This window comes from Rana temporaria, chromosome 5, assembly GCF_905171775.1.
Source record: "Rana temporaria chromosome 5, aRanTem1.1, whole genome shotgun sequence".
Taxonomy (NCBI): Eukaryota; Metazoa; Chordata; class Amphibia; order Anura; family Ranidae; genus Rana; species Rana temporaria.
Genome location: NC_053493.1, coordinates 425703152 through 425716017, shown reverse-complemented (window position 1 = coordinate 425716017; position 12866 = coordinate 425703152). Strand labels below are relative to the sequence as shown.

At 48.2% G+C, this 12866-nt stretch overlaps 1 protein-coding gene across 7 annotated transcripts in view; it reads right to left on the bottom strand.

Annotated features, from left to right (window-relative positions):
* LOC120941731 (zonadhesin-like) overlaps positions 1–12866 on the bottom strand; it is a 138804-nt gene that overhangs the window by 79504 nt on the left and 46434 nt on the right. For 6 of the 7 annotated variants that reach the window (XM_040355356.1, XM_040355355.1, XM_040355357.1 and 3 more), the window contains 2 exons: positions 3017–3076; positions 922–1038 (listed from right to left, as the gene is read on the bottom strand). The exons of the other annotated variant lie outside the window; for it this stretch is intronic. In XM_040355356.1, coding sequence (XP_040211290.1) covers positions 922–1038; positions 3017–3076 — 177 coding nt within the window. The remainder of the gene's footprint in view (positions 1–921; positions 1039–3016; positions 3077–12866) is intronic. 7 annotated transcript variants of the gene reach the window in all.

Sequence of the window (12866 nt, the reverse complement as noted above, 5' to 3'; positions counted from 1 at the left end):
TCGACGAATGCTGTCGTTTACTATGCATCATATATGCCCTATGGACACTTCCACTGAGGACCTTATGTCATGTAATTATACACTTAGATATTCATTCTTTTTATTTTTTCTTTTCTATATATATGTTATTAACCCTTTAAACTGTATCATTACATACACAAATCTGTTTTTCTGCTAAACATGCATTCCTCGTCTTCGTCCTGAAGAAGCCCCACGGCGAAACGTGCGTTGGCGACTTCTGAGGAATATACAGTGGCTAATAATTATAACAATTTTTTGTATTATTTTTGTATTTGTTTTTGTATTTATATGCTATCAATTAAACTTTTTTTAACCTACTTCCTTGGCCTTAAAGTCTGACCATCAATGTCCATTCGTTTAGATATTGTTTCCTTTCTCATCATCATCACCAGTCTATGGGATTATTATCTTGTGGCTCATCTATCTATTTGTAATCCAATAAAGATGACCAAAGACGAGTCGTGTTTTTTTGTTCGGCCAACCGGCTGATTAAAAAAAGGAAGGAACAGATTTCTTCGCCCACAAAAATACTTTATGGAAAAAACGTGGGAGGAGCTCCAGAGTTCTCACTCTTTCTGCTGCTTCTGGATCATCACAAAGTGTTTCTTCTCTGAATTCTCCGCACTTTTTTTTTATGTATAATACTTTTATATCCATTTCATAATCTATTAGTCCTCATTCCATCCTCAGGTGAGGGGCGGCACCCGCTGATTTATATCATTTATATTCATAAGAACATTCGTCCCAAAGAGAAAACACCTGAAGAACATTCGATCTTTCCCGATCCTCACCCCCGCTGGATCCCTCGTACAGAAGGAATGTACATGGAGTAGTGCTGGATGAATAGTTATGGAGATTCTTTTATAAATAGACCCCAAAGTGTCACCTCCATTCTCTTACCATGCAAGGCTCCCTTCTCGGCCATCGGCAGCACGGGAGTTGTGCGGTGGTCTTCTCTATGGGGATCTCGCTGGGTTCTGCTGGGACTGTCAGATCTTCAGAATCCATCGAGTTCTTCTACAGAATAAAACACAGATTTATCATTCGGTGATGACAAGGACCGGGCAGGACCGGCTTTTCTTCTACAATGGGAATCACCATACCGATCCCTCCATCCCCTCCCCCCTCCCGGGATACAGATAGTCGATCATTATCTTATATCCAATGATGTTCCTGTCCGGAAATCACCGCACACATATGGGCGGATCTATTGACAGGATGGGAGGGGCTTGGGGTCATAGGAAGTATTGGTTGATTGCCAAGACTCCGCCTCCAGTATGACTCCTAAACCCGCCTCCAGGGGGCGCAATAGACACATTGAGGGAAATCTACTAAGAGTTGAGCAGCCAAAATCTGGAACAACCAATCAACTTCTAGCTTTCATTTTTAAAGCTAAACGGACTCTCATGGGGACACCCGATGTAAGGGGGGTATTTTATGGGGACCCTGATGTAAGGGGGGACTTTGATGGGGACCCTGATGTAAGGGGGGTATCTGATGGGGACCCTGATGTAAGGGGGAACTCTGATGGGACCCTGATGTAAGGGGGTCTCTGATGGGGACCCTGATGTAAGGGGGGTCTCTGATGGGGACCCTGATGTAAAGGAGTCTCTGATGGGGACCCTGATGTAAGGGGGGACTCTAATGGGGACCCTGATGTAAGGGGGTCTCTGATGGGGACCCTGATGTAAGGGGGGACTCTGATGGGACCCTGATGTAAGGGGGTCTCTGATGCGGACCCTGATGTTAGGGGGGACTCTGATGGGGACCCTGATGTAAGGGGGGTCTCTGATGGGGATCCTGATGTAAGAGGGGTCTCTGATGGGGACCCTGATGTAAGAGGGGTCTCTGATGGGGATCCTGATGTAAGGGGGGTCTCTGATGGGGACCCTGATGTAAGGGAGACTCTGATGGGACCCTGATGTTAGGGGGGTCTCTGATGGGGAAGCTGTCGTGGTCGGAGGTAGAGGGGAACCTGTGGTGGTCGGAGGTGGAGGGGAAGCTGTCGTGGTCGGAAGTAGAGGGGAAGCTGTCGTGGTCGGAGGTAGAGGGGAAGCTGTCATGGTTGGAGGTAGAGGGGAAGCTGTCGTGGTCGGAGGTAGAGGGGAATCTGTCGTGGTCGAAGGTAGAGGGGAATCTGTCGTGGTCGGAGGCAGAGGAGAAGCTGTCGTGGTCGGAGGTAGAGGGGAACCTGTGGTGGTCGGAGGTGGAGGGGAAGCTGTCGTGGTTGGAGGTAGAGGGGAGGCTGTCGTGGTCGGAGGTAGAGGGGAAGCTGTCGTGGTTGGAGGTAGAGGGGAATCTGTCGTGGTCGGAGGTAGAGGAGAAGCTGTCGTGGTCGGAGGTAGAGGGGAAGCTGTCGTGGTCGGAGGTAGAGGGGAAGCTGTTGTGGTGGGAGGTAGAGGGGAATCTGTCATGGTCGGAGGTAGAGGAGAAGCTGTCGTGGTCGGAGGTAGAGGGGAAGCTGTCGTGGTCGGAGGTAGAGGGGAAGCTGTTGTGGTGGGAGGTAGAGGGGAATCTGTCATGGTCGGAGGTAGAGGGGAAGCTGTCGTGGTCGGAGGTAGAGGGGAAGCTGTCGTAGTCAGAGGTAGAGGGGAAGCTGTCATGGTCGGAGGTAGAGGGGAAGCTGTCGTGGTCGGAGGTAGAGGGGAAGCTGTCGTAGTCAGAGGTAGAGGGGAAGCTGTCGTGGTCGGAGGTAAAGGGGAAGCTGTTGTGGTCGGAGGTAGAGGGGAAGCTGTCGTGGTCAGAGGTAGAGGGGAAGCTGTCACCACTAATGGACCATCCACCCTATTACCAGGGGCCACAGTGAGTATCTAAAGCAAGTACCAGAGCAGCATTATGTGCCACGGGGCTTCTAGACCGGGCAGAGACATGCACACATGTGGGGGTGCCCCCCAGCGCATGCACTAAGACACTGCAGGTATGGAGGTCCCGGGTTGCTTTCAATGCGCTGATGTTGTCCCCCCCCCCCTGGAATAACACACAGAGCCCTGATTACCTGATCATCATTGTCTGTGATCTCTATGGATTCCACTGATGAACCCCATCCTGAACACTTCTGTGGAGAGAGAAGAGATGATCGGTATTAGTAAAGTGACGGACGTGTCAGAAGATGGCGGCAGACGACCCCACAGACATGACGGTTCTATTTATAGAAAATGTGTACAGATATTCCTCCAGAGAAACTTCATGTACATTCCTTCTGGGCGAGGAAACCAACTGGTGATGATAATGATCCCATAGACTGGTGATGATGGTGATGATGATCCCATAGACTGGTGATGATGATGATCCCATAGACTGGTGATGATGATGATCTCATAGACTGGTGATGGTGATTAGGGATGAGCTTCGAGTTCGAGTCGAACTCCTGTTTGGCGAACAACAAACAATTAGGGGTGTTCGGGGCAAATTCGAAAAGCCGCGGAACACCCTGTTAAAGTCTATGGGAGAAATCTAAAGTGCTAATTTTAAAGGCTAATATGCAATTTATTGTCCTAAAAAGGGTTTGGGGACCCGGGTCCTATCTCGGGGGACATGTATCAATGCAAAAAAAGTTTTACAAACGGCTGTTTTTTCGGGAGCAGTGAATTTAATAATGCTAAAAGTGAAACAATAAAAGTGAAATATTCCTTTAAATTTCGTACCTGGGGGGGGGGTGTAAAGTATGCATGTGAAATAGCGCATGTTTCCCGTACATAGAACTGTCCCTGCACAAAGTGTCATTTCCGGACTTGCGGCTCTAATGAATTGTCGGCTCTGGCAATTCAGAGCGAATTCATTCATTAAAAAAAAAAGCGTGGGGGTCCCCCCAAATTCCATGACCAGGCCCTTCAGGTCTGGAATGGATATTAAGGGAAACCCCGCCGTCAATTTAAAAAAAAAATGACGTGGGGTTCCCCCCAAATATCTATTCCAGACCCTTCAGGTCTGGTGTGGATTTTAAGGGGAACTCCACCCCAAATTTAAAAAAAAATGGCGTGGAGTTCCTCCAAAAATCCACACCAGACCCTTATCCGAGCATGTTAACCCGGCCCGCTGCAGAAAAGAGGGGGGGACAGAGTGCGCCCCCCTCTCCTGAACCATACCAGGCCACATGCCCTCAACATGGGGAGGATGTCCCCATGTTGATGGGGACAAGGGACTCATCCCCACAACCCTTGCCCGGTGGTCGTGGGGGTCTGCGGGTGGGATGCTTATCAAAATCTGGAAGATTTGGAACATTGTACCTCTACCATTTCACAAAGGAAATGTAAATAGTTGGAAAAACACACACACACACACCGTAGAAAAAAGTCCTTTATTAATAAAAAAAACGAAAAAAAATCCAGCGGTGGTAATCCACTCGGTCCCGGCTCCCTGCTCCAACGTTGTCTGTATAAAAGGACAGGTGATCTCCTCTCCGGTCCAGTGATGAGAAGATCCATCCATCCAGAGCGCAGCCACGCCGACCTCCTCTCTCCGCTGGACACAGCCCAGCAGAATGACGCGGGTGGAGCTTTGACATTTCTTATATAGGGGAGGCGGGGCGGACCTGAAGGGTCTGGTATGGATATTTGGGGGGAATCCCACGTCATTTGTTTTTTTAAATTGACGGTGGGGTTCCCCTTAATATCCATACCAGACCTGAAGGGATTTTGTGGGGACCCCCACGCTTTTTTTTATTTTTTATGAATGAATTCTCTCTGAATTGCCAGAGCCGACAATTTATTATAGTCGCAAGTCCGGTTTTAAATGCCTTTTTTTCTTTCAGAAATGACACTTTGTGCAGGGACAGTTCTATGTATGGGAAACGTGCGCTATTTCACATGCTGACTTTACACCCCCCCCCCTAGGTACGAAATTTAAAGTAATATTACACTTTTATTGTTTCACTTTTAGCATTATTAAATTCACTGCTCCCGAAAAAACGTCCATTTTTAAAACTTTTTTTTGCATTGATACATGTTTCCTGGGACAGGACCCGGGTCCCCAAACACTTTTTAGGACAATAATTTGCACATTAGCCTTTAAAATTAGCACTTTAGATTTCAAATGTTCGAGTCCCATAGACTTTAATAGGGTTCTAAAGTTCACACGAACATTTGGTGTGTTCCCAGGTTCTGGTGCGAACCGAACAGGGGGGTGTTCGGCTCATCCCTAATGGTGATGATGATCCCATAGACTGGTGATGATGATGATGATTCCATAGACTGGTGATGATGATGATGATGATCCCATAGACTGGTGATGATGATGATGATCCCATAGACTGGTGATGATGATGATGATCCCATAGACTGGTGATGATGATGATGATCCCATAGACTGGTGATGATGATGATCCCATAGACTGGTGATGATGATGATCCCATAGACTGGTGATGATGATCCCATAGACCGGTGATGATGATCCCATAGACTGGTGATGGTGATGATGATCCCATAGACTGGTGATGATGATGATGATCCCATAGACTGGTGATGATGATGATGATGATCCCATAGACTGGTGATGATGATGATGATGATCCCATAGACTGGTGGTGATGATGATCCCATAGACTGGTGATGATGATGATGATCCCATAGACTGGTGATGGTGATGAGGATGATAATAATCATATGGGATGATCCGAACACCCCCCTGGTTTGGTTTGCACCAGAACTTACAAACAGACAAAATATTTGTGTGAACCCTGTTAAAGTCTATGGAATAGGAACATAAAAAATCAAAAGTGCTCATTTTAAAGGTTAATATGCAAGTTATTGTGATAAAAAGTGTTTGGGGACCCAGTCTATGGGATCATCATCATCATCATCATCACCAGTCTATGGGATCATCATCACCATCACCAGTTTATGGGATCATCATCACCATCACCAGTCTATGGGATCATCATCATCATCATCACCAGTCTATGGAATCATCATCATCATCATCACCACCAATCTATGGGATCTTCATCATCATCACCAGTCTATGGGATCATCATCACCATCACCAGTCTATGGGATCATCATCATCATCACCAGTCTATGGGATCATCATCATCATCATCATCAGTCTATGGGATCATCATCATCACCATGTCTATGGGATCATCATCACCAGTCTTTGGGATCATCATCATCATCAACAGTCTATGGGATCATCATCATCATCATCATCATCATCATCATCATCACCAGTCTATGGGATCATCATCACCAGTCTATGGGATCATCATCACCAGTTTATGGGATCATCATCATCACCATCACCAGTCTATGGGATCATCATCACCAGTCTATGGGATCATCATCACCAGTCTATGGGATCATCATCACCAGTCTATGGGATCACCATCACCAGTCTATGGGATCATCATCACCATCACCAGTCTATGGGATTATCATCATCATCACCAGTCTATGGGATCATCATCACCAGTCTATGGGATCATCATCATCATCATCACCAGTCTATGGGATCATCATCATCATCACCAGTCTATGGGATCATCATCATCATCACCAGTCTATGGGATCATCATCATCATCACCAGTCTACAGGATCATCATCATCACCAGTCTATGGGATCATCATCATCACCCCCGGGATTCATCTAGGGTGACGTGCCATCACTGCAGCAACACGGGACATATTGCTCGTTATTGCCCTCTAAGAGCTACAAATAACAACTGGAGACGTACAACACCCAACACAGAGGTCACTCCATCACGTCCCTCTGCGGCCCACTGCCTGGAGACCGAGGGGGGCCCGGAGGAATGTCTGGGAATTTTGTATGAGGCAGACCCAATACAAGCCGCCTCTCCAGATAACCGTCAGCATCACCGTCAGGAGGTACGGGTGAATGGACAAGTAGCACAAGGCTTGAGAGATACCGGGGCCACTATCACTCTGGTTCAAAAACATCTGGTAAAGCCAGAGAACGTGTCCACTCGTACAGTTGCCGTCCGGGTCGCAGGGGGCGCTGTATTCCGCTTACCCACCGCCCGGGTGCACTTAGACTGGGGAGTCGGGTCAGGAAAGACCACAGTCGGTATCATGGACAACCTACCGGCCGAGGTTGTGCTGGGCAACGACATTGGCCCTCTGACTTCGGCGTATCTACCTACACCTGATGCAGCTTGCCCCGTGACCACCCGCTCACAGACCCGTATCACAGATGATCCTACAACAGGCCAGGAGACCCAGGTAAGCCAAGAACCGACATGTAACCCCACTACGGTAGAGAGACCCATAGCTTGGGACACCCCAGAGGAATTTGGGAGGGAAACTAGGGAGGACTCCACCCTTCAAAAGTATCGAGAATTAGCAGACAGTAGAGGGGATGAGCGGGAACGTTTTGTATGGGATGGTGACAGGTTATACAGATTGACTGAAGGCAGAAAGAGAGGCGGTGTCCCTTCGCAAAAGCGCCAACTAGTGGTACCCAGAAAGTACCGGTTGGAACTTCTACGAATCGGCCATGACATTCCGTTGGCAGGGCACCTAGGGGGTAACCGCACCACCTACAGGATCACCCAGACTTTCTTTTGGCCGGGGATCTCGAGGGATGTGCGACGTTACTGCAGCACCTGTGACGTATGCCAACGGGTAGGAAAAAGAGGGGACCACCCTAAGGCTCGACTGTCACCTATGCCCGTGATCGAGGAACCGTTTAGCAGGGTAGCAGTCGACCTAGTGGGACCTCTACCTAACCCCAGTCCCTCAGGTAAGAAATACATTCTTACCGTAGTAGACTATGCTACCCGCTACCCGGAGGCCGTCGCTCTGACGAATATTCAGGCGGACACTGTTGCCAGTGCGCTCGTCGGGATATTCACCCGAGTGGGGTTCCCTCAGGAAATCCTGTCCGACCGAGGGACCCAGTTTACTGCAGACCTAACCCAACAGTTATGGAAGGTCTGCGGTATTAAGACCCTGCTTAGTTCACCGTACCACCCTCAGACCAACGGTCTCTGTGAACGCTTTAATGGTACCCTCAAGCAATTGCTGCGGACCTTTACGGCGGAATACAGAGACTGGGAGCGATTTTTGCCGCACCTCTTGTTTGCCTATCGAGAGGTACCGCAGGAATCCACAGGGTTCTCCCCATTCGAGCTGCTCTATGGACGGAGAGTGCGAGGCCCCCTCGACCTCATCCGGGAGCACTGGGAGGGCGAGACAGAACATGAAGGTGTCCCCATTGTGCCATATGTGCTGGAAATGCGGAACCGCATGGAACAGTTAGCTCGGATGGCACGGGACCATCTCCAAACGGCCCAGGGACGACAGAAACACTGGTACAACCGGGGCGCCCGTCAGAGAACGTTTCAAGTGGGCCAGAAGGTGCTAGTGCTTAGGCCTGTCAAAGGGAATAAGCTCCAGACCTCATGGCAGGGCCCTTACAAAGTGGTAGCGCAAGTCTGCGATACTACATATGTAGTATATGCCAGCAGCCAAGATGAAAGGGTCCAGAAATCCTTTCATGTAAACTTATTAAAAGAGTATCAGGAAAGACCAGAGGATGTAGCAGCCATATGTATCCCAGCCACTGAAGACCCCGACAGCTTACCCATCCCAGATCTATTAGCAGATTCGGAACCTAAGACTCTGCTCAATACGATACAGCTAGGGGAGCGGTTACCTCCCGCAGAAAAGGGACAGATGCGACAATTGATAACTGAGAAAGGACTGACATTTTCCCAGGAGCCCGGGTACACTCTCTTAGCGACTCACTACGTAGAGACCCCAGGACAAAACCCTCTCAGACAGACTCCCTACAGAATCCCTGAGGCAGTAAAAGAGGAGAGGAGGAAGGAAATACAAGAAATGTTAAGACTGGGGATCATAGAACCATCTGACAGCCCCTGGGCCTCGCCCGTTGTCCTAGTACCCAAAAAGGACGGAACAACCCGATTCTGTGTCGATTACCGATGCCTCAGTGACAGAACCGTGACAGATGCCTACCCCATGCCCTGAGTAGACGAGCTATTAGATCGTATTGCCAGGGGACGTTACCTGACCACAATCGATCTGTGCAAATTGTATTGGCAGATTCCCCTGGCCAAAGAGGCTATCCCTAAGTCGGCATTTGTCACCCCATTTGGCTTATTCCAGTTCAAGGTCATGCCATTTGGGATGAAGAACGCCCCAGCCACATTTCATCGCTTAGTGGACCGCCTCCTTGATGGCTTCCAGGATTTCGCTTGCGCGTACCTGGATGACATTGCAATCTATAGTGAGACTTGGGGGGAACACTTGAGGCATGTTGAGGCTGTACTGGATCAGATTAGGGCCGCGGGCCTAACCCTGAAGCCAGAAAAATGTAATTTCGGGATGGCAGAAGTCCAGTACTTGGGACACAGAGTGGGGTGTGGGAAACAACGACCCGAACCCGCTAAGGTTGAGGCTGTAGCCAATTGGCCAACTCCCCACACTAAGACCCAGGTACTGGCATTTCTAGGGACAGCGGGGTATTACAGAAAATTTGTCCCTGACTACAGTACCATTGCCAAACCCCTGACGGATTTGACCAAAAAGAATTTGCCTAGAGTAGTCCTGTGGTCTCCCGCCTGTGAAACAGCATTCCAAACCTTGAAACAAGCATTGATCAACGCACCTGTTCTATCTGCCCCCGTCCCTAACAAAAGATTTGTCGTTCATACAGATGCGTCTATGTACGGACTGGGGGCAGTTCTAAGCCAGATCGGGGAGGATGGAGAACACCCTGTTGCGTACCTGAGTAGAAAATTGTTACCCAGGGAAGTGAGCTACGCGGCCGTGGAAAAGGAATGTTTAGCCCTGGTTTTGGCTTTAAAGAAGCTCACACCCTACCTGTATGGTCAGGAATTCACCCTGATCACGGACCATAACCCCCTAGTATGGCTGAACCGGGTAGCCGGAGATAATGGGTGCCTGCTAAGGTGGAGCTTGGCCCTACAACCCTACAATTTTTCTATCCAATACCGCCCTGGCAGATTCAATGGGAATGCCGACGGACTGTCCAGGCAAATTGAACTTTTACCCTAACAGCAGACCGGACATCCCCAAGTTGATCCGAAAAAGATCAATCCGGGTCTGCCGGAGTGTTCCACAAAAGGGGAGTACTGTAACGGACATATGCCTGCTGCCGGGACATCGATAATCTTCATGCAGGGAGGACTACAAGGAACTGCATGGCTTGTCACAATTGGATGTACCACATTGTATTCTGAGCTCAAAGGGTTAACTGGACAAGTCTCTTTCATTGCTGAATGCTAATGTACCCTTCGCATAGCTAATGAACTCTTTTGTGGAGGTAACAGCTTCCTGTGAGGTGTATGCTGATGGGGATTATGTGTGAGTGATAATTGTTTTAAAGGTTAATTGAATTCTATTGTCTGATCAAGTTAAGTTGAGGAGCCGAAACGTCTAGCAGCTGATTGGCTCAAGGGAAGGTCATTCTTTCAAAGTGTGTGTATTGAAGGCCCCCGGGGGGGGGGGGGGGGGTGTCATTTGTTTCTGTACAGTGTAACCAGATATAAGGAAGAAAAATGTGACATTAAAGGTCTGTCTGCTTGACTCTGCAAACGTAGCTCGTCTCGTTTCTTGGAAGGGCGTTCGATGGGATATACCGGCGGTACCTGCATATCATAACTTGTCAGCAAAAAGGACGTCTCCAACGGCCGATACCCCTCACTACCAGTGGCTAGCCGTTACAGTTGCGACGAGCCAGAACCGCAGGGGAACACGTGAGGTGCACGGTGGGCCGATGAGAGACAGCAATAATACAGTTCATCGGTTTACTCACGGTTAGCAGAAAGCCTCCCTGGGCCGGTCGCACAGTGAAAGGGAAGACAGCTCGAAATCCTCCGGGGCACGCTCTGCGATAGGGAAACGCCAGCCAAGATGGTGGTTGAGGTGCCCGTGATGACAGGGGTGTTTAGAGTGCTTGTGGCGGCTGGGTCCCTTGATGATATTTGTCGTGACGCCAGTACCGTTAATGGTGGTACAACCAGTTGTAGTAGCAATGTTGAAGAATGAGATAGACAGTGGTAGAATACAACTCACAACTTTTACTGTGTGGTTTTGGTTGCAGTACAAACATCCAGTTAGAATACAGTCTCTGGGTAAATAGAGGAGTTCTGCTGATCCACTGCTGATAGGCTTTAGTAGGCCTGGATCTCAGGCTGTGGTTCAGTATAATGCTTACTTGTTCCTGGTCTCTTTTGAATCCAGTGACATGGGTGAGGTTGCCGGAGGCTAATAAATCCTTCACCTTTATACTCAAAGGTCTTTGCTGCCGATTACTGGCTTTTATCCTTTGATTTGAGCAGTTCCAATTTGTCCCTTCTCTGGACTGACCTTCTCTCTCACCTTCACATTCTGCTTTCTCTCTGCACACTGCTTCCTGTACTGAACAACTGACCACAGATAAGCCTGAGCTGGGATAGATCTCCCAGAGTGGTGCTATCCCCATCTTGTGGTGGGAAGTATGAAGCACACCTGACCAGCCTATGAACAGGGATACCACAGGTATAGCAATGCAAAATGACATGCAATATAGCAATGACAAAGAAGTAATACTTTTGCAGTTCCCACATGTCCTGAGTGGGACGCTGCATACCCCCATGGTAAAACGTGTGTCGACCTCGACACACTTTTGACTCGATGTTGTGTCTTCCTGTAAGATATAAGAGAAAGGGAAAAGCATGCATGCATAGGAAATAACAATATAACCCCATTCTTGTACTTCTTGTATCTGCAAGTAAAATGGGTTAGGCAAACATATCTCAGGCAACAACGAAATGTGACAAAAGGTGACAAAAAGGGGTGTAGTTTTTTCTCTGAAGACTGGTATGTATGGCAAAACCAGAATAGTCCACGATGAGATGGAAAAAGGAAAACAAAGCAAAAATAACATCTCAGGAGGCTCACAGGGTATGAGTCCATTCCCTGGGTACAGGAAAATGTCAACAGACGAATATCACGGAGGCTCAGGTACGTGAAAGTCTATCTCCGGGTGCAGGCTTGAACGTTGCAAAACAGTAGGTAAGTAGTCCTTTTAAAAAGTCCTTTAAAGGAAATAAACATGATATCCCAAGTAAGTCTTCTTCTCACTCTGGAACTCCAGACGACGTAAGGATGCACTCAATGATGAGATGGCAGGGTTGGTAGTTGTCTTCCCGGCTGCTGGTGCAGGAAATCCTTAAAACGGTCAGGTGGTCGTCCTCTTGTAGTCCTGTCAGATCTTCTTAGCGGCTGAGTTTCTACAGGCCTTGTTTCAAGGGAACTTGGTGTCTCTTGAGCTGTAGTAGACACTTCTTGAGATAGCTCCTCTGGTTGAAGTGCGGTTGTATTGGTCTTGGCAGGCACTAAGATATTGAGCCATGGTGTAAGGAACCATTGTAAAGGATCAGAGTCTAATAATGCTTTTCCAAAAGACTGTAGTGGATTCTCTGAATCAGATGATTTTGTAGGCTCTGGTTCTATGGATTGTGTTTCCTCTTGGACAGCTTCTTCTTGAAGAGTTTCTTCTTGAGTATTTTCCTTGAGACATAACTTAAGGCGATTGCGATGTACTACACGCGATTTGTTTTCTTTAGTGATCTCATAAGTATCAGTCTCTGGATTGAGAATAGCTGTAATGGTGTAAGGTTCTCTCTCCCATTTGCTATCTAACTTGCTGGTGCGATGGTTGTTTTTTAACCATACATGGTCACCAATTTTGAGAGGTTCTGCTTTGGCAGATTGGTTATAATCTCTTTGTTGCTTTTCATGAGCACGTTCCATGCGATGTTGAACAATTTCTTGTGCATCAATTAGACGTCTTTGGTGCTCACTCACCCAATCAGTCTTTGGTAGAGGGTTGATTGCATCAGGCACTTGTACGCCCAAA